The 21,996-nt window shown below is 41.1% G+C and overlaps 2 protein-coding genes across 5 annotated transcripts in view; one reads left to right on the forward strand and one right to left on the reverse strand.

Annotated features, from left to right (window-relative positions):
• The window catches only part of igf1ra (insulin-like growth factor 1a receptor), an 84,170-nt gene extending 64,524 nt beyond the window's left edge, over positions 1-19,646 (forward strand). The window contains exons 8-21 of the mRNA XM_044356264.1: positions 49-284; positions 431-598; positions 1,123-1,330; positions 4,590-4,876; positions 4,975-5,114; positions 5,258-5,423; positions 5,540-5,639; positions 5,876-5,946; positions 6,044-6,273; positions 6,817-6,921; positions 7,111-7,270; positions 7,510-7,639; positions 9,540-9,674; positions 13,322-19,646. Of these exons, the coding sequence (XP_044212199.1) occupies positions 49-284; positions 431-598; positions 1,123-1,330; positions 4,590-4,876; positions 4,975-5,114; positions 5,258-5,423; positions 5,540-5,639; positions 5,876-5,946; positions 6,044-6,273; positions 6,817-6,921; positions 7,111-7,270; positions 7,510-7,639; positions 9,540-9,674; positions 13,322-13,838 (2,653 nt within the window). The 3' untranslated portion in view covers positions 13,839-19,646. The remainder of the gene's footprint in view (positions 1-48; positions 285-430; positions 599-1,122; positions 1,331-4,589; positions 4,877-4,974; positions 5,115-5,257; positions 5,424-5,539; positions 5,640-5,875; positions 5,947-6,043; positions 6,274-6,816; positions 6,922-7,110; positions 7,271-7,509; positions 7,640-9,539; positions 9,675-13,321) is intronic.
• pgpep1l (pyroglutamyl-peptidase I like) lies at positions 9,118-21,692 on the reverse strand. Of its 4 annotated transcripts, XR_006404142.1 has the most exons (7): positions 21,012-21,692; positions 20,882-20,934; positions 20,680-20,796; positions 20,017-20,243; positions 19,727-19,940; positions 10,245-10,299; positions 9,118-10,080 (listed from the first exon to the last, which is right to left on the reverse strand). XR_006404142.1 is itself a non-coding variant. In XM_044356270.1 (6 exons), exons 1-5 carry the CDS (start codon positions 21,040-21,042, stop codon positions 19,766-19,768), a joined length of 603 nt encoding a protein of 200 aa, XP_044212205.1. In that variant the 5' UTR covers positions 21,043-21,692; the 3' UTR covers positions 9,118-10,080; positions 19,727-19,765. The 4 variants fall into 4 exon arrangements, 3 of the variants coding, with proteins under 3 accessions (XP_044212205.1, XP_044212206.1, XP_044212204.1); XM_044356270.1 differs by lacking the exon at positions 10,245-10,299; XM_044356271.1 differs by lacking the exons at positions 9,118-10,080; positions 10,245-10,299 and adding an exon at positions 10,306-10,573.
• Between the last annotated feature and the right edge of the window lie 304 nt (positions 21,693-21,996).

Consider the following 21,996-nt stretch of genomic DNA (forward strand, 5'->3'; position numbering starts at 1 on the left):
TGGAAATCCTTTCTTGTCAATGTCAGCCATGTTTTGTGTCTCTACCAGCCCTTTCCAGAACATCACAGAGTTTGATGGCCAGGATGGCTGTGGCTCAAACAGCTGGCACATGGTGGATGTGGATCAGCCTCAGGATAAAAACACTGAACCAAGTGTCATGCTTCAACACCTCAAGCCATGGACCCAGTATGCCATTTTTGTGAGGGCAATTACCTTTCAGGTGGAGGACAAACACATTTCTGGCGCCAAAAGTGATATAATCTACATCCGGACCCGCCCATCGAGTAAGTCTGACCATCACTCTGTTGGCACCAATACTGTAGGTGTTAATTTTTGTATTTCTTATACCTTTCAGTCATTACTGTACATAACCAGGTAAACATTTTAATATAACAAACCATATAACAATATAACTTTGGCCCTATTGCAGTGCCGACTATGCCCAAAGACCCCCGTGCCTACGCCAACTCCTCAACCAAGCTGGTGGTGAAGTGGTCACCTCCAGTCTTTCCCAACGGCAATTTGACCTACTACCTGGTCCGCTGGCAGCAGCAGCCTGAGGACAGGGAGCTCTACCAACATAACTACTGCTCCAAAGGTCTGCATCACTCATTTTACATAGTAGTCATCCCCTATTTATTGTCTGAGCTTTCCCACTGATGAGACTTTTCATGTCATTTAAACGAGTAGTTTGAGATTTTGGGAAATGCGCGTATTCACTTTCTTCCTGAGAGTTAGATGAGAAGATTGATACCATTTTCATGTTTGTACAGTAAATAAGCCACATACAGTAGCTGGTAAGCTTAACTTAGCATAAAGACTGGAAACAGGAAAACAGCTAGTTTGGCTCTGTCCAAAGGTAACAAAATCCACCAACTAGCACTTCTAAAAAACACTAATTCACGTGCTGTATCATATTTGTGCAAAAAACAAAAAGTTGAGTTTTACAGAGGGTTTTACATTAAGGACAGAGCCATGTCAGATGTTTTCAAATCAGTCTTCTCAACAGACTCTTGCAAGTAAGCAAGTAGATCCCAACGTCCCAAACTGCTGTACTGTACCTTTAATAATGAAACATGACTGCATACAGGAACTAAACTCTCCTGCTTTCTTCTGACACAGAGCTGAAGGTCCCGATGCGATTCCCAGCAACAGGATTCACAGACATGGAAGAGAACACCAAGCCCACCAAGTCAGACCTGTCAGGGGTAGAGAAGGGCCCATGCTGTGTTTGCCCGAAGACACCTGAGGAGAAGGACCGGGAGAAGGACGACCGCGTCTTTCTAAAAGTTTTCGAGAACTTCCTTCACAATGCCATCTTTCTGCCAAGGTACAGTAAAACACAGACAGAGCAGAGCCTCACAGCGATCTCCTTAAACTGTTTACAGCGGCAAGGAGCTGAGCTTGTTTGCCTCGATAGGTCAAACTATGGGATGAGGTGGCGGCCCGGGTGCAACGACACCTTCTGATGGGATCTGAGCATGGGGTGTGTAGATGGACTGGACTGGGGCTGAGCCGGCCCGCTGGGCTCAGCCCTTTTGTCGGGCGGTGCAGATGAGGAGACATGCTGAGTAGGATCCAAAGCCTTCTTAGCGCTCTTGTGGCTTTCTGTTGCCGTGGCAATGGTGGCACGGAGGATGTTAGGACCTAGCAGGCAGCAATTTAGGCAACACAAACAAACCCAGGAGAGAGAGGTGATTAAGGAGTCTGAAGGGCCTAGTTTGGCTGCACACTCTTAGCTGCTCAGGCTTTTGTTCTCCACTATAGCGACTGACATCTGTGTTGTGTTATCATTTAACTTGCTCGTGGCTATGAATGTTTCACTGTTTCAAAGACTGCAGCTTTATTCTCCTCCCGCACTCCTTTATTCTCATATAGACAGTCACACACAATCTATGCTTGTGTTTGTTGAATTGAGGCTCTGCTTAGCCTTGCCATCCATCACAGTAAAATACAGAGAGCTTTGATATACTTGTGGGTTCTTATGAAGAACACAGCAGGTATCTTCGAAATCCATATCTCAAAACGATGCGGCTGAGCCCCAAAGTTCACTCATTCAAGAAGCAATACTTCTGCTTTCCTACCCAATGCTATTGTTGAATTGGATCGATGTGGCTTTAGAGGAAGAATAATAAAACATAGCTTTCTATTGCAATTTAACTCATATCTTCCCCCACTTCCTCCTCCTCTTCCTCCTCCTCCTCCTCCTCCTCTCTCTGACTGTGTTGATTTGTTATAGTATAGCTGTCTAAGAAACAGGCGGGTGGCAGGTCCCCGGGCCTGCAGCGAAGGGCTCAGCCTGTGTATGCACAGACTCTCCACTGTAACAGAGCCGGCATTATTACAGACCACTCTAGGGAAAGGGCTCGAAATTGGGGAGGTTTTTTCAAAAGTTCAGGGTTTAGACCCGGGGTGAGGGGAAAGAGGGCGGGTGAAAACAGAAAAAGAAAGAAGAGGAAATGTTTTCCATTCTGTCCCCCTCCACTCGGCACTCCACTCTCCTCCTCCCCTTGCACGCTCTCTTTGTCCGGGGCTCTTTTTTTTTTGTTTTTTTTCTGGAGTGAGACAGCTGCCAGGAAATGTACAGTGAATCCATCTGGAATTTAAATGAATGAGGGAAGAGCCCCATCACGCTGGCTAGTGAACGCTAGAAGACAAACAGAAAAGTAAGGAAGGCAGACTGATTTACTGGAGGAGAGGAGGATGGCTGCCAGGAGATCTTCTGGTACAATCCAAAACCTGTTATCAGCCTGCTGGAGCATTTATTTACTGTAATCACCTGCTGCTGAAACTCATGATAAATACAGACAGATGAATTGATAAGGACTCCGTAGAAGTTGCCCCTTTTGACATCAAATCCAGAGATCTTTCACTCTTCTTTGTTAACCTGCAGTATTGCATGTGTTTCTACAACTAAGGTGCTAATAATGTGCCCTACTCACCACTGACTGAATGTGTAGTCACGGCTTTCCTCTCTGCATTCTGTTGCATAAAAGGTAGATCTTTTTTTAGAAGGTGAGGTCAGGACACCGACTGTAGTAACTCACTAGTTAAAAGGTCATGCTTCAGTCAGCTGAGGAGCTTTCTCACAGTGTTAACCCAACGCTCTAATTGCACATTAGATTAGAGCTCTCAAGTTCTCTTTCTGGCCTCTGCCACCAATTCTCTGTTTGATCTATTCATATCTATTCCTCTTGTTGTCGCTTTTATCACAGGAAATCAGACTTGTGCATTTGTGTCTTTACTGTTTACTCTACTGCCTGATTTGTTTTTGACGAAATGTCAGTAGAAACAAATAGTTTTTGAGCACAAGATTTTGGATTGTACTGCAACAGTTATAACTGTCAGAGAGGAATGTTGACATGTCCGTGCGACTGGTCTTTCCCACGGATCTGTCCATGTCTCTCCGCTCCTCCTGTCTGCTCAGACACAAAAGATGCTTTCTATTGACTTTACCTTTGCTTAGTCAGCTCTCCTAGTTTAGCATTTTTTAAAATTCCCAGTTCCCACGTTTAATGACTTAACAGAAAAGTAATCTACAACTTTCATGAATGATTGTTTCAGTCATTTTTTTAAGAAAAAATCTCTAGACAAGTGTGAGGATTTGCGGCTTTTCCTTGTTGTATTGTATGTGATAGTAATTGAATATATTTGGTTTTTGGACTGGCATCACTGTTGGCTTTAAGAAAGTGTGATGGGCATTTTTCACTATTTTTTGACTATTTTCTTACATCATATTGTTCCAAACAACCCCTTTGTAATGGCTTCATGTACAGTACATCACTTGTGCTTTTATTTTTTACCTTGCCACTTGTTTGGATCAATACAGCTTTCATCTTCCAACTCAATCAGAGCCAGGACTCTTTTCTTTGTCCGTCTGTCTGAGCTAACTACCCTGCAGGTTTCACAGGTAACTGTTAACCGTAGGGAAGGTGCCCTGTGGCGTCTGTTGTGCCTCTGCTGCTGCCTCAGCCACAGCTGTCAGCGCCTGCTTGCCCTCAGTAATGACAATGTCTAGCTTCACACGGCTCCACAGCTTATCATCTGCACTACAGGAACCTGTGTCCATTTACCACAGTGGCTGCTGAAAATTGTTCATTATTGAATTGAACATTTTGGTTCAGTGTCGTTGTCACAAAAAGATAAGCCATATTTTCTCTCTTGCTTATATTTCAGCTTTTTTCCCCCTTTTGTCCTCTTTCATTGTTGATTGGGATATGTTGGACAGCAGCTTTAGTTAGGATTTTTTTCTTAGTCTGGAAAAATCTCTCGTGTTCTCTGTCTGTCCACCTCACTATGACCCGTCTGACCTCATCCCTCGACATATCTCCACAGGGAGTAGTATGCAGCATCCAGACACACAGCGCACACACAGACGAAACACACACTCACTCCGTCCGGTCCAGCGAGATGCTTAAGCTATGTGTAAAATGCTTTTGGGAGCTATAAACAGGCAATTTTGATTTTTTACAATAGGATTTCCAGGGCATCCTGTTTAGCTTTTTGTCTTCTATCATCCTAACAGTGCTCACTTTATTTAAGACAACTTTATCATAGTAATTGCATTGATCTGTCCCTCTGTATTTCAGACCTCCAGACCGTCGACGTAGAGACCTTTTTGGTGTGGCTAACAACACTCTGCTGCACGAGGGTGCTGGTAGGGGGAACACCACTTTTGGCCCAGTGGACAACAGTACAGATGGCATACCTCCTATCAGGGAGTACCCCTTTTCAGAGGACAAGAGCACGACAGAAAACTTAGAGATCCCCAACCTGCGGCCCTTCACTGTCTACCGTATTGACATCCATGCCTGCAATGAGGAGGTGGGGCGCTGTAGCGCTGGAGGCTTTGTCTTCTCCAGGACCAAACCTGCAAGTGAGAACCACGCTAACCGGGATACGACCTTTGATGGAAATGATAAAAGGCATCGTCGTTATAATATTGTTAATACTGTGTGTGTGTGTGTTTCCCAGGCAAAGCAGATGACATTCCTGGAAAAGTAATCTATGAGAACGACAAGGTTGAGGGTTGTGTGGTGTTACACTGGCCAGAGCCCATCATGCCCAATGGACTCATCCTGACGTATGAGATCAAGTTCCGTCTGGGAAATGAGGTGAGTCAGGCGGGAAAAAAGTAAAAGACTTAACCGTCAGTTCATGGGACAGAAACCCCTATACAAACAGAACACTCCATACCTGACTTTGAGTCTTTGCTGTCCCTCCAGCAGTAACCACAAAATGTTTGTTTTTCTTTCAGCCTGAAAAACAGGAGTGTGTGTCGCGTCATCAGTACCGTGAGCACAGAGGAGCTCGGCTGACCAACCTGGGCTCAGGGAACTACTCTGCCTGTGTGCGTGCCATTTCTCTAGCAGGGAACGGCTCCTGGACGGAGAGCGTGACCTTCCGCGTACCTCCGCCCAAACGTAATGCAACATGTCTCACACATTAAATACTATATTTTCTTGATTAATTTAAAGTAGATAAAAATTACACATTTAATCATTGCTGATCACTTTTATTGTTCTCCTCTTTCTGACAGAAGAAGATGTTGCATTATACTTGGTCATCATAATTCCCATCATAGTGACGCTTTTCATTGCTGGACTTATCACACTCTTCTTCTTTGTTAACAAAAAGAGGCAAGTATTTTCATGAACAGACTTTCCACATTGCCAAACCAAGTTTGTTGGTTATGTTGTTCTACTTTGCTATGCTCATGAAACTTAATGACCGGTGTGATGTTAATTAGAGTTAATAGGTGTTGTTTTCATTAACATTCCCCTGTGGTGAAGAGGAGACTTGCGATAGAGAATTATATATACCATGCACAATCAGAGCTGCCTGCTGGCTAAGTGAGATGTGTTTGCGTCAACAGGAATAGCGACAGATTGGGGAATGGAGTCCTTTATGCTTCAGTCAACCCAGAGTACTTCAGTGCTGCTGAGAGTAAGAGCCATCTTAATGCCAAATTTCAAATATCTCTATGCATTACCTTGCAATGTGTGTATGTGGTGCTAACCTGCTGTCTGCTGTGTATTGCCAGTGTACGTCCCGGATGAGTGGGAGGTGGCAAGGGAGAAGATCACCATGCACAGGGAACTGGGCCAGGGCTCTTTCGGCATGGTGTACGAAGGCATCGCCAAGGGAGTGGTCAAGGACGAACCTGACACGCGAGTGGCCATCAAGACAGTCAATGAGTCGGCCAGCATGAGGGAGCGCATTGAGTTTTTGAACGAGGCCTCTGTCATGAAGGAGTTCAACTGTCACCATGTGGTAAGAGAGACACGGCCTCAAATGGTAACCGTCAGGCACCACAAATGAATGCAGATGAATCATTACAGTAAGGTTATAAATAAACCAACACACTGTCATACCAGTCGAAAACCAGTCGTGAGACAGTGCTCTCGCTTATCATTATTTCCTACTTAATCAGCATAGATGTAAAGAGAAAGAGGCCAGCAGGTCACAAGCACAGAGTACAGTGTAGTTGTCTACTCAGGGAGCTACAGCCTGAGGCAGGTCTCAGCCTCCTGGAGAATGTGTACATTCTCTGATCAGCATGATCACAGCATCATTACCTACGTTAAACAGATGCTTTTCCCTTCTGCAAGCTGTTGTTATAACCTTTTTATCAAATCTGGCTGCTAAAAAGCCAAACACTCTATTATAAAATTCAATTTGAATAATTTAAAGGAAGGGATTTTTAAAAAAAATTTTTTTTTTACAATTTTCAAACCGAGTTAAAGAGACGCTCTTTTCTTCATTTTAAGAGTTGAGTTATGCCTGCTGATGTGTGTTGTATTGTGATTGGTGTAGGTGCGGCTGCTGGGCGTGGTCTCTCAGGGACAGCCAACCTTGGTGATTATGGAGCTGATGACCCGTGGAGATCTTAAGAGCCACCTGCGCTCTCTCCGCAAAGAAGTAAACCCCCACCCCCTTCTGTCACTCTCCCACACCTACATGCACCTTTCCACACACTGTATCCATCCCCCACTTTGTAGTGCTGAACTGAGGAAAGCAGATAAATGTAACATGAAGACTGTGTTGTTTATTCGTTTTTTTTTGTGCCGTTTACCCTCTCACCTCACCTCATCTCTCGCTCCTCAACAGAACGCCACCAGCCAGGTCCTACCCCCGCTAAAAAAGATGATCCAAATGGCAGGGGAAATCGCCGACGGCATGGCGTACCTAAATGCCAACAAATTTGTCCACAGAGATCTGGCTGCTAGGAACTGCATGGTAGCAGAGGACTTCACTGTAAAGATTGGAGGTAAGTCAAGTTAATACGATGCCTCCAGCCGCCCCCTGGTTGCTGGATGCTGAACCCACTCCGCTGGCCTCGAAAAATAAGTATTTGGATTTCAGTGAGTGCCTGAGGCAGTTAATGTCGATGGACAGAGGAAGGGAGGAGGTGAGAGAATGGATGAGCTCTCAGGAGCTTCCTCTCCCACACAGAATGAGTGATATTTAGTGGCTTCCCCAACCTCTGTTTCTACTTTTTTTCTGCAGATTTTGGCATGACCAGAGATATTTATGAGACGGATTACTACCGAAAAGGAGGGAAGGGCCTGCTGCCTGTCCGTTGGATGTCTCCAGAGTCACTGAAAGATGGCGTGTTCACTACGATGTCTGATGTCTGGTATGAGAACACATCACTCTCTTACACACACATACACAAGCCTGCATTATACATGTATAAACTTGCTCTAATCCTGGGGGCTTGCAAAGTATTTCAGAAATGTCTGCATATTGTGTGTCTGTGTGTGTGTGTGTCTGGATACGCTAAAACGGTTCATGCTGTTGAGTCAAAACTATAAAAACATTCGGATCACTTCACGGCCCATATTTGTAACAACATTCTTTACTTAGCTAACTACTTACTTAGTTTGAACATGCATTTTCTGTCCTCTATCCTTTCTGTGTATGCCATGACAGCTAGTACTTCCAAAACCGTCAAAATCTTCTGTTTTCCAGCTGGCTCCCTGGAATTTCTTCTCTGCATGACAAAATATTATAGCAAAGGATTTTTTTTTTCCTCCTGACACCTTTTTTTATGCCAGCTTTTGGAGAAGTCTCAGCATTTTTCTATCAGGCGCAATATTGTTGTGGAGAAATAAAATTGTTTACTAGCTCCCTTGCAAGTTTTTGTTTCCCAACTCAAAGTGTCCCACGGGTCAGTCCCTAAGAGTGGGCTTAAACTGCTCCAGATGTTCTCAAATGAGAGGTTGCAGTGCCAGCACAAACCCACCTCCACATTGCGTACTATATCTTCCGCTTTGATGTTGTACAGATGAAGTTTACTGTAAGACGAACCCATTCCAGGCTCCTTAGGAATCGCGAGTAGGTGACTTTTTTTTATTTTGTTGATCAAGAAAAGCTGTCTGAATGTGGCTTTGTCTGTCAGCACAAGACTGTTTCAGCCAGTTACACGCAGTGTTGTAATAAGGCTGTTTTAAAGACTGTTGAGTGTGCTCTCAGAACTCATGCCAATGGTAAAAATATGACTAGCAAGAGTGAACAAATATTGTGGTCTTTGTTAGTCAAGTTAAGAATTTCTCCATGAATAGTTGCATAGCAATCTCATTGCAAGGGAGCCTGAGGTAAAACTGAGGTGACGTTTACTGTAAATACTGTACTAAGGCTTGTCCTGCAGTAATGAAATCATTATTATTCACTGGCTGGTACACTGATACACAGCCTACATTATTCTTAATACTTAAGCTGCCAGGTTTTACACAGTGTTGATAATTTTAAGAGTATCTGTTGAGCACTGGTTCTCTCTTTTATATCATTCTCGAACATCTTCTGCTCATTAAATAGATTTAACAGGTTATTTATACTGTAGATAATGTAGGAATTAAATGCTGCAGTATTTAAACAATAAACTTTATTCTTTATACAGCACAGTTAGAAGGTGCTTTACATGGTCAAACCAGGATTAAAACATTTCAGGACTGTAAAAAGAACCATATTAGTATTTTTTTGCTTGAAAAACACCATTAATAAATCTAAAACACAACAGCATGCTTTAAAATATGGTTAGCATTAATGTAAAATATACTGTACATGATTTGCAGTGAGTGAGGAAGTGAAGAAAACAAAGAATCTTGCAAACTGTTGACCACTTATACTCACTTTATTTATTTATGTAATGATGTTTTCATCCTCAGACTTCCATCAGGTACAGTTGATTAAATTTATCCATTGACTTTTACCCGATGATGACTGAAATGTCATAAACAAAAATAATACAAGTCGCAACAGTGTTTGTATTTGTTTGATTTCATCAGTCAAAAGTTTTTGATCCAACCTGTCAATAAGACTTATTGGTGTGCAAGAACGTTGTCATAATAGTTTGAAAGAAAATGCAAAAACACTGTTTTGGTTCTTTATAGATAAGACTTATTTAGACGTAATAAAAATGAATAAATGTACTTGGTGATCTGAACTGACAGAAGCTTTAAACTTTTCTACAGTTGCTCATAAGAGGCAAAAATGTAAAAATATTTTTATAAATTTGTCCTCATCTCTCACCACAGGTCATTTGGTGTTGTGCTGTGGGAGATCGCCACCTTAGCGGAACAGCCCTATCAGGGCATGTCCAATGAACAAGTGCTGCGCTTTGTCATGGAGGGAGGACTCCTGGACAAACCTGACAACTGCCCTGACATGCTGTAAGTCTTTCTGTACCTGCGATCAATAACCGTGTAATTTTGCCCATTTTAGGCCTTCTGGATTAATGTTCTAACATCCTTGAAGTATGTATTGTTTTATCCTCTACTGCCACCGTCTCACACGATGTGTGTCCCATTAATATTTTGCCCAGCATCTATTTTAAGTTGTGGTTCTAAGTGTGTAAGATATCATGTGGTGTGTCACTAAGGTAGAGCCAAGATGAGGCCTGACATTAACGTCACAGGTTAAATGTGGTCCGTTGACGACATGGCCCTGGTGGTCAGCTGGCAGTGAGAGGACTCCTCACCCATCTGTCTCGGCCCATAGAAGGGATGCCACGACCCGTGTGTGAAAGATGCCCTTCATTCCTGCCGCTGTGAAGGGCCATGATGACGGTGATGGTGTCTGTCCGTAGGCAAAGGGAGTGAGAGAGACAGACAGGATTCATTAATTCATTTAGAATTCATTAATGAATCACCACAGCTGTTGGAGAAAAAACACAGCACAGCCTGCTTGTCAGCGTGCGGTGCTGCATACCAGTATATGCATTTCTCCTCTCCCTCACTGACCTCAATAAGAAGGCATTCTGCTCTCTCCCCTCCCACTCTCCACGGCTGACCTCACCTTAGAAAGAGAGAGTGAGTAGAAAAAAACAAGGCCAAGTGTTGTGCAGACACAAACCTCTGGTTTCTATGGCAGCCTGACTGTTTTGCCCTGATTACAGGAGTGTGTGGATTGTGTTACAGAGGTGGTGGGTGGGGGGGTGGGGGTTTGCCTCCTGGTCTGTGAGAAACACACAGGGAAGTCAGGCTGCTGCTGGTCGCATCTGCTGTAGTGACTTAATGGAGATTTCCAGGAGACTGCTGAAGTGTAGTGAACCCCGAAGTTCATACAATGCCTGAATAGTCAGATACAAGAAGAGGAAGTGAGCAGGATAACAGAGAGAGAGATGAGATCATATTTGGAGAGCTTTGAATGTCTCTCCCCCGCACTGTCTTTCCCATGCTCAGGTAACTGTGGGTCACTGATTGGATTTCCCATGTTTCTGTTTCGAGTTTCCTACGGACAAAAGTGCATTCTCTCTTGCAGGGTTGGGGCAAAAATGAAAGACAGATTCACATTAAACATCACGATTTATTGTGGAATGTGCAGTATCTCTTACAGCGCTGTTATACATCAAGGTTTCACCATGCTGGGGACGTTGCATGTGTGAAGTTGTGCAGTTCTGTTGCAAGAGATTCCTGTTCAAGTTTATTAAATGTCCACCATTGATGTTTGGAGACCGCTCTGCACTCACACTTGGCCTGAAAATGTGTCTGTTTTTGATTTTATCAGTATTTCAAGATCTTTTTTGTCTATCTCTTAGTCTGGTGCAATTTTGGCTGTACCCAGACCAGTGTGGATTTTTGTAGAAGCCTGACTGCCTCCAAATCCCATCTTGAAAGCGCTTTTGTAACACTTTCGGTACCAGATATTTGTTGGTAACACTCAGCATTCAATGTCTTGAACAAAAGTTGCATACACGGTTAAGCTCAGTTGGTACAAACAAGTAAAAGGAACTAACGTGATTTGAAATCAAATAAGTGTATGAACGTTTTGGTTTGACCCCAAAGAGCTCTCTTCATGCCAGTTTAGGAACCAGGCATTCACAGTGCACGTAACACTTGGAGCTGTTACATGTTGACCAGTGTGGCTGACTGATGACATTTCAAGTACAAGTAAATGTTGCCTAATAGCAACAGCATGTGTCTGTGTGTGCCATGACAGTCAGGACGCTGACAAGAAGTCAAGATTTACTGCAGTGTTTGTTTTCTTAATTTGCATCAACAAGCCTCATGCACAGCAACAGATGGTAGAGGAGAACAGTTTTCTGTGGGACTACACGGACAGGTTACTCTGGAGCGTTGGCTCGGCTCCAAGCATTACACGTCTTTTTCACGGGAGGTCTCGCCGCCTGGGTTTGGACATCTGAACGTTAACTTTAAGACACTTGCTGTGCTGCTGAAAAACAAGTCAGAGCCGCCCCCCTGCTGCTTCAGAGTATGAAGTGAGGCGCGTGCTTTGGAGAGCTCTACCCATAATTCCTCTGTGCAGAGAGGAGCTGGCACCCAGCTGCAGAGGCTGATGTAGCTACAAAGAGACCACTGGGAGTGACGGAGAGAAAGAAAACAGGAGAGAGAGAACAGCAAGAGTAGAGAGATGGCTGAGGTGTTTATGTCAGCGGGCTTTAGAGTATTCTTAGCTTGTTTGTGTATAATTGAAGTTGTGGCGTGTGGTATAGCACCACACAAAACTGTAATAATTCTCCCTTTTATGATGTTGTTTTGACATTCCCATAGCTCGGCTGCTGGCCTGGCACCGTAACCTTACGCATGATTTACTGCGCTGCTGTGTACATGCTACATTACTGATTTTACTGTGTGAGTTAGTAATGTAGCAATAAATCCAATATATGCAAACTCCAGATGCCTTGATTGAATTTGACATTAAAAAATGATTTTTAAGTTAATTTATAGTTTAATTTAAGTGTTATAGCTAACTGCAAGTTTGGAATACGTTTGCATGTACTTACACTGTCCACTATTTCAATTAATTTTAGTAATCAAAACATTTTACTGGATGGCATTAAATGAGATAGTTTGTTAGTTTGCCAAGGCTGCCTGGCAACAACAAATCTCTGTAAAACATTACATTCACACCCACTTACATAGGGAAATGTGAAATATAATAGGTGAGCCCTATCACTTGTTTTTATTATGTTTTTTTTTATTATATCTGGTTTTACTATTCTGAAAAACACAGAACTGATTTCCAAAAGGACAGTAGAAAAATGAATCAAAGCATCAGAAATGGACTGTAGTTATAATTCATTTAGTAAGCTGTGGTATATTAGTAAATTTACTGTATACTTTGTTATGTCCCATCTGCAGTTTTTCTTTGAAGAGCACCATAGTGCTTAAACCTAAGTGTCTCCTGCCACCTGCTGGTGAGAAAAAGAAGCAAACGACAACTTTATTTTTGACCAAACATGAAATCTTTCCACTCCTAAGCTTTAAAGGATAGGTTCAGATTTTTTCAAGTCTGTCTTAACACAATACTTATGTGCCAAAATGTGCATTAAAATAGTTACTGGTTGCTGTAATTGTTCCTCCTATCCATACTGGCTGTGAAGTGAATCCCCTCCTGCACAATTACACTGTAGGATTTGGGGGACAAAATCCACAGTCCTCGTTCTGAAGCTAATAAGAGTTAGCCAAATCAAGCCAAGTCATTTATTCCAAAGTTTAGTGCGAGATTCCATCTTTGTGTTACTGGCTGTCTGCTGCAACTTGGCGAGGAAATAATGTCTGGGGAGATACAAATAGGGAATTTTGTACTAAAAAAATGCAAGTTTGGAAGATACCTACTTGATTTGGCTAACTGTGACTGCTGAAGCCTCGTGTTAGCTTCAGCTGCACTTAAGAATACATTTTTACACAGAAAAAGGACTGATCTCTTACAATGGAGTCAGCCAGTATGAAGAGGAGGAATGATTACAGAGGAACCCTCTCAATGGTCATATGGGACATTTGCACATCAAAGGTATTGTATAAAAACCAAATAACTCCTGTATTTAATCCTTTAACTTTTTGTACATCACTTGCAGATTTGAGCTAATGAGGATGTGCTGGCAGTACAACCCCAAGATGCGTCCGTCCTTCCTGGAGATCATCAGCAGCATCAACGATGAACTGGATCCTCCCTTCAGGGAATTGAGCTTCTTCTACAGTGAGGAGAACAAGCCGCCGGACACTGAGGAGCTGGACATGGAGGTAGAAAACATGGAGAACATTCCACTGGACCCTGCATCCACTAGGCAGCCCTCTGCTGCCGTTGCCCCCTCGTCAGGGTGCACAGGAGGCACGCCGCCTCCTACACAGCAGTTATCCCCCATGCAAGGCCCTAGTACTCCATTGCTGGGACCTGTGTCTCCCTCCTCCCCGGGCCCAGTTGCCTCAGCGTCTCCAGGCCAAGCCTTGGACAAGCACTCAGGACATGTTTCGGCCAACGGGCCTGTGGTGGTGCTGCAGCCCAACTTTGACGAGATGCAACCCTATGCACACATGAACGGGGGCAGAAAGAACGAACGGGCGTTACCACTGCCCCAGTCGTCGGCCTGCTGATATCAGCCCCCTGTGGCCAGACCAGCCCTTCCTCCTCTTACACAGGGTAACACAAACCTCTCCTCCATCTCTTAAGGAGGGATGGGTGAGGTAAGAAATGACATTCTTCTACTGTGTGCCAGTAGATGGTCTCTCCACTCCTTTAAGGTCAAACATAAACTCTAAAAACTGAAGAATAGCACAGAAACCTGCTAAAGCATTTGGAGTTTTGGTGGCTCAGACTCAACACTGGGGAACTCCTTCCTGTGCAGCCTGTATTGCATCTTTGTTACATAAGTCCTTCAAGAAGGCATCAATACATCAATACAGGCATTTATCCTGACTTACAGATTTAGGAAGACATGAACTTTTTTTTTAGCATATCTGCCAGCAAATCCAACAGAAGAGCACTTTTTTCCTGAAGATTTCAGAGAGGATGTTGTGAATATCCGAGTGTGTATTTATACGAACACATCATTCTCTCTATAATATGGTTATAGCTCCATTTCTAAAATGACTTTCCATCAAAAGACTCTCTCTCCATGAGCAGGCTGGCTCATGTCATGTGAGGATGCCTCAATTAAACATTTTGGACTGAGATCATTGTTGATATTTCTGTGGTTGTAGATCCCGTCAGGAGTGTGTCAAAATGGAAGAGGAGGGCCTATTGTGTATCTGCCAAACTATTGCCAAATCAAGCTTTTTCTCCAATTTCATACAGGTCTGCCCTTATTGTTTAAGGCTGTGGTTCAGAGTTGGAGTAGAAGTCTGTTTCTGGGGAATGATATCAATATTAATTGGTGGTATTCAGACTTCATGCTTCTCTGCTGTGTGCTTGTGTGGAGTTATAACAGGACAGATTACAGCGTTTCTGTTGAGATGTGCTGCATTTACACCTGCAGTCAAAGTTCTCTCAGAATAGGCTGCGTCCGCACTGGAGCTAGAATAAATCTACTTTGAAGACAAAACTACATTTCCATCAAGTGTATTACATATATGGCAGAGTAGCCAGCATAAAAGTAGGTTGAGTTGAAATGCAAGCAAACACCTCTTTCATCAGATTTGAAGTTTTCAAATCACCTGACACAATATCAGTATGAATTCATGTTAGGAAGATTTCTTTGAACAACTGGATTCTTAACTGATTATAACCATTGTAAGTTATTAAATGCTAAAGTAGAGGCTGACTAAAAGATTCTTATGTATACAAATCTACCAAGTTAAAAATTGTATTTTTGTCATAAAGCCTAATTTTTTTGTGAGTCATGATCCATTGTGTGGATATGATGCATAAAGGATAAAAGATTATAAATAGGTATAAATATAAAAGGTCTTGGGGGTTTATCAAAATAAACATTTTCAAATGTAATTTTTTAATAAAAGGTGAAACAATTAGTCAATTAATCAATTAGTCTTTCTAAAGAAAATGTAAATATTTTTCAAACAAAAATGACAAAATTTCACTGGCTCCAGTTTCTCAAATTGGAGGATTTATGTGATGGTGAACTGGATATGTTTGGGTTTTTGACTATTGGTCAAACAAAATAAGCGACTTGAAGACGAAGAAGAATCACTTTGTGCTCTGGGAAATTGTGCTGCTCTTTACTATTTTCTGACATTTTATAGACCAAACAATTAACCAGTCACTTATTTTGTAAAATAATCTATTCAGACCTGAGCATAAAGAACGTTCCTCTTCATTCATTTGATTTTTTGAATATCTGAGCAAAGTACATGTGACTTAAGTCCACCAACTCTGAATCACAGCCTCAGTCTGTCTTTGTAATACAAAAACATCATAAATCTCACACTGCAAATCACTGAACTTCACAATCAAGGGATACAACTTTGCCTCCACTTTCATTCTATTCAACCCTTATCTGTCATTTACTGAGTGTGCATTTCACATGAGAGGTGAACAACGTTTGCTGACAGCGCTGTTCAACTCAAACGGCACCAAACACACAACCACCAACAGAATCTAAGACCTGAGATAGAAAACGAGAAGGCGTTGGATTGGTAAAGATTTTAGTAGCCTAGAGACGACTTTGAAGACACAGCTGGTCTCTTTTAGAATAGTCATTTGTTTCTCTACATTTCAAACACATATAAAGGTCTTACAGTTGTATTTTAGACTGCAGGATCGTTTTTATACACATCATTGGTTTGTCACTTTTTTAAACCTTTTTACGGTTCAAAATGTTTGCCTCTATGTCTGTACAGAACAAAGCTGCTATTTTATTCTTTTTCTCTTTTGGATGTTACAGTATATATATAAAGAAATCCTTCAGGTTTGGTATTTTATGGTCTCCACTACAGTCCATTTCTTATATCCTCAAATTCTGTTAAAAAATAAAGAAAACAACAAAAAATAAGATGACTTAGATATAAAACTGTTTTTTTTCTGTTACCCCAGAAGGTTTTCTGTAACACTACATTTTGTTCATTGCCTTTTATTTTTATGAAAAGTTTCCTTCTGTATTTGTTTTGTGGATGTCTATATTATTATTATTATTATTATTAATATTATTATTATTTGGAATGGACACCTTAGCTCGATGTGTGAGCGTGTACTTTCTGCACCCTTTTTGTACTTGTTGTCTAGCACTGCGCCTAGCATTGCCCTCTAGGTGCGACTCAATCTCAGGTCAAAGTAAAGGCTTTGCTTTCTCCACACATTCTCATGATCGTCCTCTACTTGTCTCACCTTGTACCTCCTTCCCCCTCCTCTGCCTCCTCCCCCCATCATGCTTTGTTGAATCCAATAGTGCCCTCTCTCCTTCCCTCTGGTCCCCCTCACTGACCTCTACAGCAAACTGTACCTGTTTTCCCCCCTCTGTGCCTCCTTTTTGAAGTCAGGATTAGTTCCAGTACACGAGATATTTACTTCATACCAGATCTGGTATTTTAACCCATCCATTTCCTGCCTCCTCTTGAATTAGTAGGGCTAATTGGGTTGTCTTGTTTGCCTTAATTATGCCAACCATCTCTCACCCATCTGAATTTTTTTTTCTTTTTTATTATTACTTCAACACTCTCAAGCGCAATACTACACCACTTCTGCTAATGTTGACATGTTACTTCTTCAAAGTGAGAACAGGTCTCATCTGTTTGTCTTCATAATCACTGCTTCTGAAAACCAAATAAAGGATGGGTTAAAGTCCAGGGAAGGGAACACATTTCAATGTTATGAATAGGAAAAGGTCTTAAAAAATGGAGGCTGAATAGTGAAAAGTGTTTTGAAGGATTTCTCCTCATCTTTTGGAAATGTTGCTTGGTGATTATTATTATTTTTCCTTTCTTTAAGTTTTTTTTTCTGTAGGAGTGTTATTTATTTATTTTTTTATTTTCCTTTTGTGATATCAGTTTAAATCACTGTATAAATGCCCCATGATTCAGTATAAAGTTGGATTTTTTTGTATGTATTTTCTTTGGTGTCATGACTGGGGGACTTAAAAAACTTTTTTTTTTCTTTCAAGTATATATCTACCTCACTCTTTTTAAATATATGTATGCGTATGGAAAACAAATACATCTCACTCTTTCTCATCAGCTTGTACCGAAACCTCATCATCTGGATGAAATCCACAGGGTTCTAGATAAACCTCACAAAAGCAGACTAGGACAAGAGATGGAATCTCTGTGTGGAGGTTCAGCCCACCGATTTATGGCCCTGTGATTTACAAAAAGTACGTTTATACCTCTGAGAATACAAATGAAAGATCTGTGTGTTATAATAGAGGCCTTCGGTACAAGTGTGGTCTCGTTTTCTGCAGAATCGGTTTAAATTATCTGACTATTTATGCGAGAAAAGATTGCATAATTATGACAACTTACATTTTATGTTGACAGGATAGTTTGCAGTGTTTTGTGGCTCAGAGCAGGTGCAGTACAGTCAGTGTGTGGGAATGAAGCCGGGGCACAAATCCAACATCAGACATTCCATCTCTGCTGACTCCCAACATGTTGTCACAACCTCAAATCCTCAGCAGACAGAAACCTTCATAGTCTCATCTAAAAATGCATTTATATAGAAACCTAACAATTATCATGGGGAATATTTAAAAAAGGGAAAATGTTTTATTGACCTCCAAAAATCATTGTAGGGGTTTTTTTGCCGTTTACCTGCAGCCTGTAATACTGCAAGGTTACAGCACCACTCCTTCATTTCAACAACTTAAGTTTATTCCAAACATCCAGAAGTCATTCAAAAATACATTTAGTTCTGTTTATGGATCATTAATGTGAATGTAACATGGATATTTCTGTACTTTCTACACAAAACCCTCATAGAGATAGCATTAACTCCACCTCTTGCGTGTTTCTACTCTCAGTAGAAACTCCTAAATAGACTATTTTAAAGATTTGTCAGTCAGTGTTGGAATCAAAGCAGCAGAAGAAACCTTGCTCTTGTCACAAGGATGATTAGAATTGATCTTTTTTTTTTACCCCATAAACTCACTGTGGTTATATAAATACCATCATCTCTCCTGTCCACGTCTACCTGCTGAATGCCACCATGTTACAGCTCTAGTGATAGCTCATTTCCACTACCATCAGGGTGAATCTCTTTGTGATTTTCTTGTCGTTTTGAATCACTCGTAAGTAAGCTCTACTTACAATAATGCTGCTGGTTCAAAGAGTCGCCTCAGTGGATCTTATACTGTCATCAAAAATGTTGAGTGTAAAGGTGGAAAAAGTGATTTTTTTTTTTACATCTTGAAGCTTCTAATAAGACCTCATTTCTACTTTTTACTAACAGAGGCTACATGGAGAGCGCTGTCTTGATGCATGGGCTCCTTGGCTGGAGATTAAAACTGAAAAATTCTGCAAATAATTTGATAATTACATGTTGAAATGATTTCAAAAGCAATAAAAAAATGTGATTATGAATAGGCCACTGGGTAACTTCTAATGTGAAATTTGGGTGCTCAATCAAGGTTCTTCGCAAGCGTTTTATCGGTGCATGAGTTAAGAGTATAACAATGGAAGTACACATCTTTTGGTTGAAAAACGAGTCAGATTGCTGCTGAAAATCACTGACAGGCAAACAGCTTATGTAGTTACTTAACATATCTGTGCATTTCTTTTTTTTTCCAGTTTGAATGTATGTAATGATACAAACATTTATGATATATTTCAGCTGTCAGAGTAGACACTACATTGACTTGTTTTGAGGTGAATTACTAGTTACCATTAGATCACAAACCTGTCAAAACAGCATTTAAAATAAACACATGGACATATATAGGACAGGGATGTTGCCTAGATTACGGGTAGTCATTGTTAAGAGTAAACAACACGACTAGAAAAAGATGATAGGCTTGAGTTTACAGCTTCACACTATTAGCTTTGTTTTTTTTTGTGTTACCAGATTTCCAGCATAAATATACAATAACTTACTGAAACGGATTCAATGCAGTCGTCATTATCATTTTAATTCTTCGGAATGTTCTTCATGTGAACGTCAGGATAATGAGGTTCACATGAAGAACTGCAATAACAAGTTTGAGGTTTATCATTATCATGCCGCTGTTTTTATGATTTGCATTCCTATAACTTCAGAAGGGGGCCTTGGTCTACTACTATTATTTTTATTTACTTTCACAAAATCTCTGTGTTCATTACCTGATTGGGGAAAGAAATAATCAAAAAAACATTCACTTCACTCTTGTCTTCTTTCAAGTTCTGTATCTGAGGCCTCAAAGTTTTTTCACACCTATAGCTGAGATGGTGTATTTTTTGACATGCCATCTCCAAATGTGTATCTGAGAATTTCTTGTATTTTCTTTTTTTTTCTGAACTTTTGAATAAATAAATGAATGAGAACTATGACTCTGTTATTTCATTTCCCTTGAGACCTGTGTGGTGTGGGAAAAAAAGGTAACATATTAGAGGATCCAGCTCACTGTGTCTGCTAGCTTGAGGAATCAGCTGTCATCATCTCTTCAAGTTGTTTGTGAAGGGTCCTCCAGCTGGCCGAGCATGCTCTGAATGATGCTCTGTAGAAGAAGTACCAGTCTGTCAGCTGAGGCCAGGCTGCCAGACGAGGGTACATGGATGAGGGCCGCTCTCCCCTGACCGTGATACAGTGAGCAGTAATACGCAAAATCACACAGGTACCTGAGAGGAGGACAGAGAAAGCGTTATCTCAAAGTCTTTAAGTGTCTGTCAACACACTGTAGGAACAGATGCCTACCTGCCAGCATCTCTTGAATAAATTACATCCATCCCTGCTTGTTTGAAGTGTTTGGCAACAGCTCTCATGTTAACCACCGAGTCTAGTTTCTCCGGCCCTCCTTCCACACAGCAGTGACTTTCAGGACAGAAGCCACACACATCTCTGTCTTTGTATCCACTGTTCTTCCCTGTTTGCTCTAATATGACGACTCGGGAACCTCTGGCGATACCCAGATGAACAGCAAACTTTAATACACACAGGCACAGAGGGTCATGTGAGATATTTAGTTTTACATACCTTAATCAGAGAGTATTTACGGGCTTCAACACATAGTAAATTATCGACCAGGGCCCTTGCTAACATTGAGGACACTGATGTCATGTCCACTGTATTTCCTCTGGGAATTTGAGAGTTTTACAACTGGTGTAGAGTTTACATTCAATTATGGTCTGGTGCCATTGTTTTTAAACTAAATATATTTAAAATGTAAAAAACTTTCCATCCAACTAATTAATAAATAAAGGATTTATTGCTTCCCCTACAGAATTTCATTTTGGAAATGAAAAAATATAATACATTAAAATAAAAAGGTCAAAATTATCTGGGTGAGAGACTCATGACCTCAGTATAATTTCTAAAATTATGGCTAAGCCTTGAATAAGAATATATTTATGTTTTTACCTTTGGTTTAAGAGTTTGCCAAATCTCAGCAATGATCTGCTGGGTTTTGAAGTAACTCACTGCTACCTCCTTGGTGTAAACATCAATCCGCTCTCCCAATCCGACCAACTTCAACCCCTTGATTAAAGAAATATTAGACATTTTGAGTCCATATGGCTTACAGTAGACTTGTTGCACTGCATGTTATTTAAAAAAACATTACCTGTGCTGCTGTCCAGCTGGGGTTCACTAAGAACTGCCTGAAAGGTCCAAACCCTAACAGACAGAATAAAAAACAGACATAACGCCGGTTTCAAAAGTTGGTATTAAACAACAAACACTTCCTACTTTACCTGTAACGACCACAGTTTCGCTCTCATTCATGACGCAGTCAGGTTTACTCGGTCAGAAAGAAAACACAGACGTTACGGATTTCATAACTTGACATTAAAAAAGGACAAGCTTATTTTGGCTCCTGCAACTCGTCTTTCGTCCGCTTGGTGGCGCGATTCTCCGGCGAATGAGTAAAATCGGGTGGAGACGACGCATTCAGTGACCTCCGGTAAATTCTAGCATCCAATTCAAGTCCAAGATAAGCTGTCGCACATTTTAAATAGCGTGATAATCAAACTGAATTTCGTGTTCACTCAATTTTTACAATTTAGGACATACAGAATGTACTCACTACACTTCTTTATACTTTATTATGTGAATGATGACATATAAATATAAACGGTCGGAAAACAGGCTACATTTGAAGGCTTTTTACCGGAAACAATAAATTCCAATCTAATAAACGGCGCTTTTCTTGACGTGTGTATTTTTATTTTCAGATTTGTTAAAATTGAGGGTGCCTTGGTACAAGGATTTCATTGAATTTCCTGTGGGTTCCTACATAGATGACAATAAAATTTGAAAGAAAAAAATCTTAAGTGTAGTTTGATTTACAGTAGCCTGTAATGGGCACATCACTTTGAAGGTGATAAATTAACATTAGGCATGTAGCCTAACTTAATTACAGGGAAAATGCAATAAAATATTAATTCAAAAGGAAATAAACAAAATATTCATATGAATTTTTAATAATATATACACAACTTAAGTTTTATAATTAGGCTAGAGTAGATTGTGTAGTTAGTTTTCCCCCCACCGTCTTTTAATTTTATAACACTGCACAACATACTATGTTTTTACGTTTGCAAACTTTCACAGTTACGTTTACCACATCTTTGGCCATTACTGAGTTTTTACATGTCGTACAGTACTTAAAAGCAGCATAACATCTGCCAGGGACACGGACGCGTTTGGGACGCTCCTCTGAAGCAGGACCCGCCCTCC

Source organism: Thunnus albacares, chromosome 7 (genome assembly GCF_914725855.1).
Source record: "Thunnus albacares chromosome 7, fThuAlb1.1, whole genome shotgun sequence".
In the NCBI taxonomy this organism is placed as follows: Eukaryota; Metazoa; Chordata; class Actinopteri; order Scombriformes; family Scombridae; genus Thunnus; species Thunnus albacares.

Bases quoted from the DNA above. Each gene is read 5' to 3' on its own strand.
- pgpep1l (XM_044356270.1), bottom strand. From the start codon at position 21,042: ATGAATGAGAGCGAAACTGTGGTCGTTACAG. The intron at 20,935-21,011 runs GTAAAGTAGGAA...TCTGTCTGTTAG, and splicing joins CGAAACTGTGGTCGTTACAG to GGTTTGGACCTTTCAGGCAG. The intron at 20,244-20,679 runs GTAAAAACATAA...TGTGTATTAAAG, and splicing joins GGCAAACTCTTAAACCAAAG to TTTGCTGTTCATCTGGGTAT.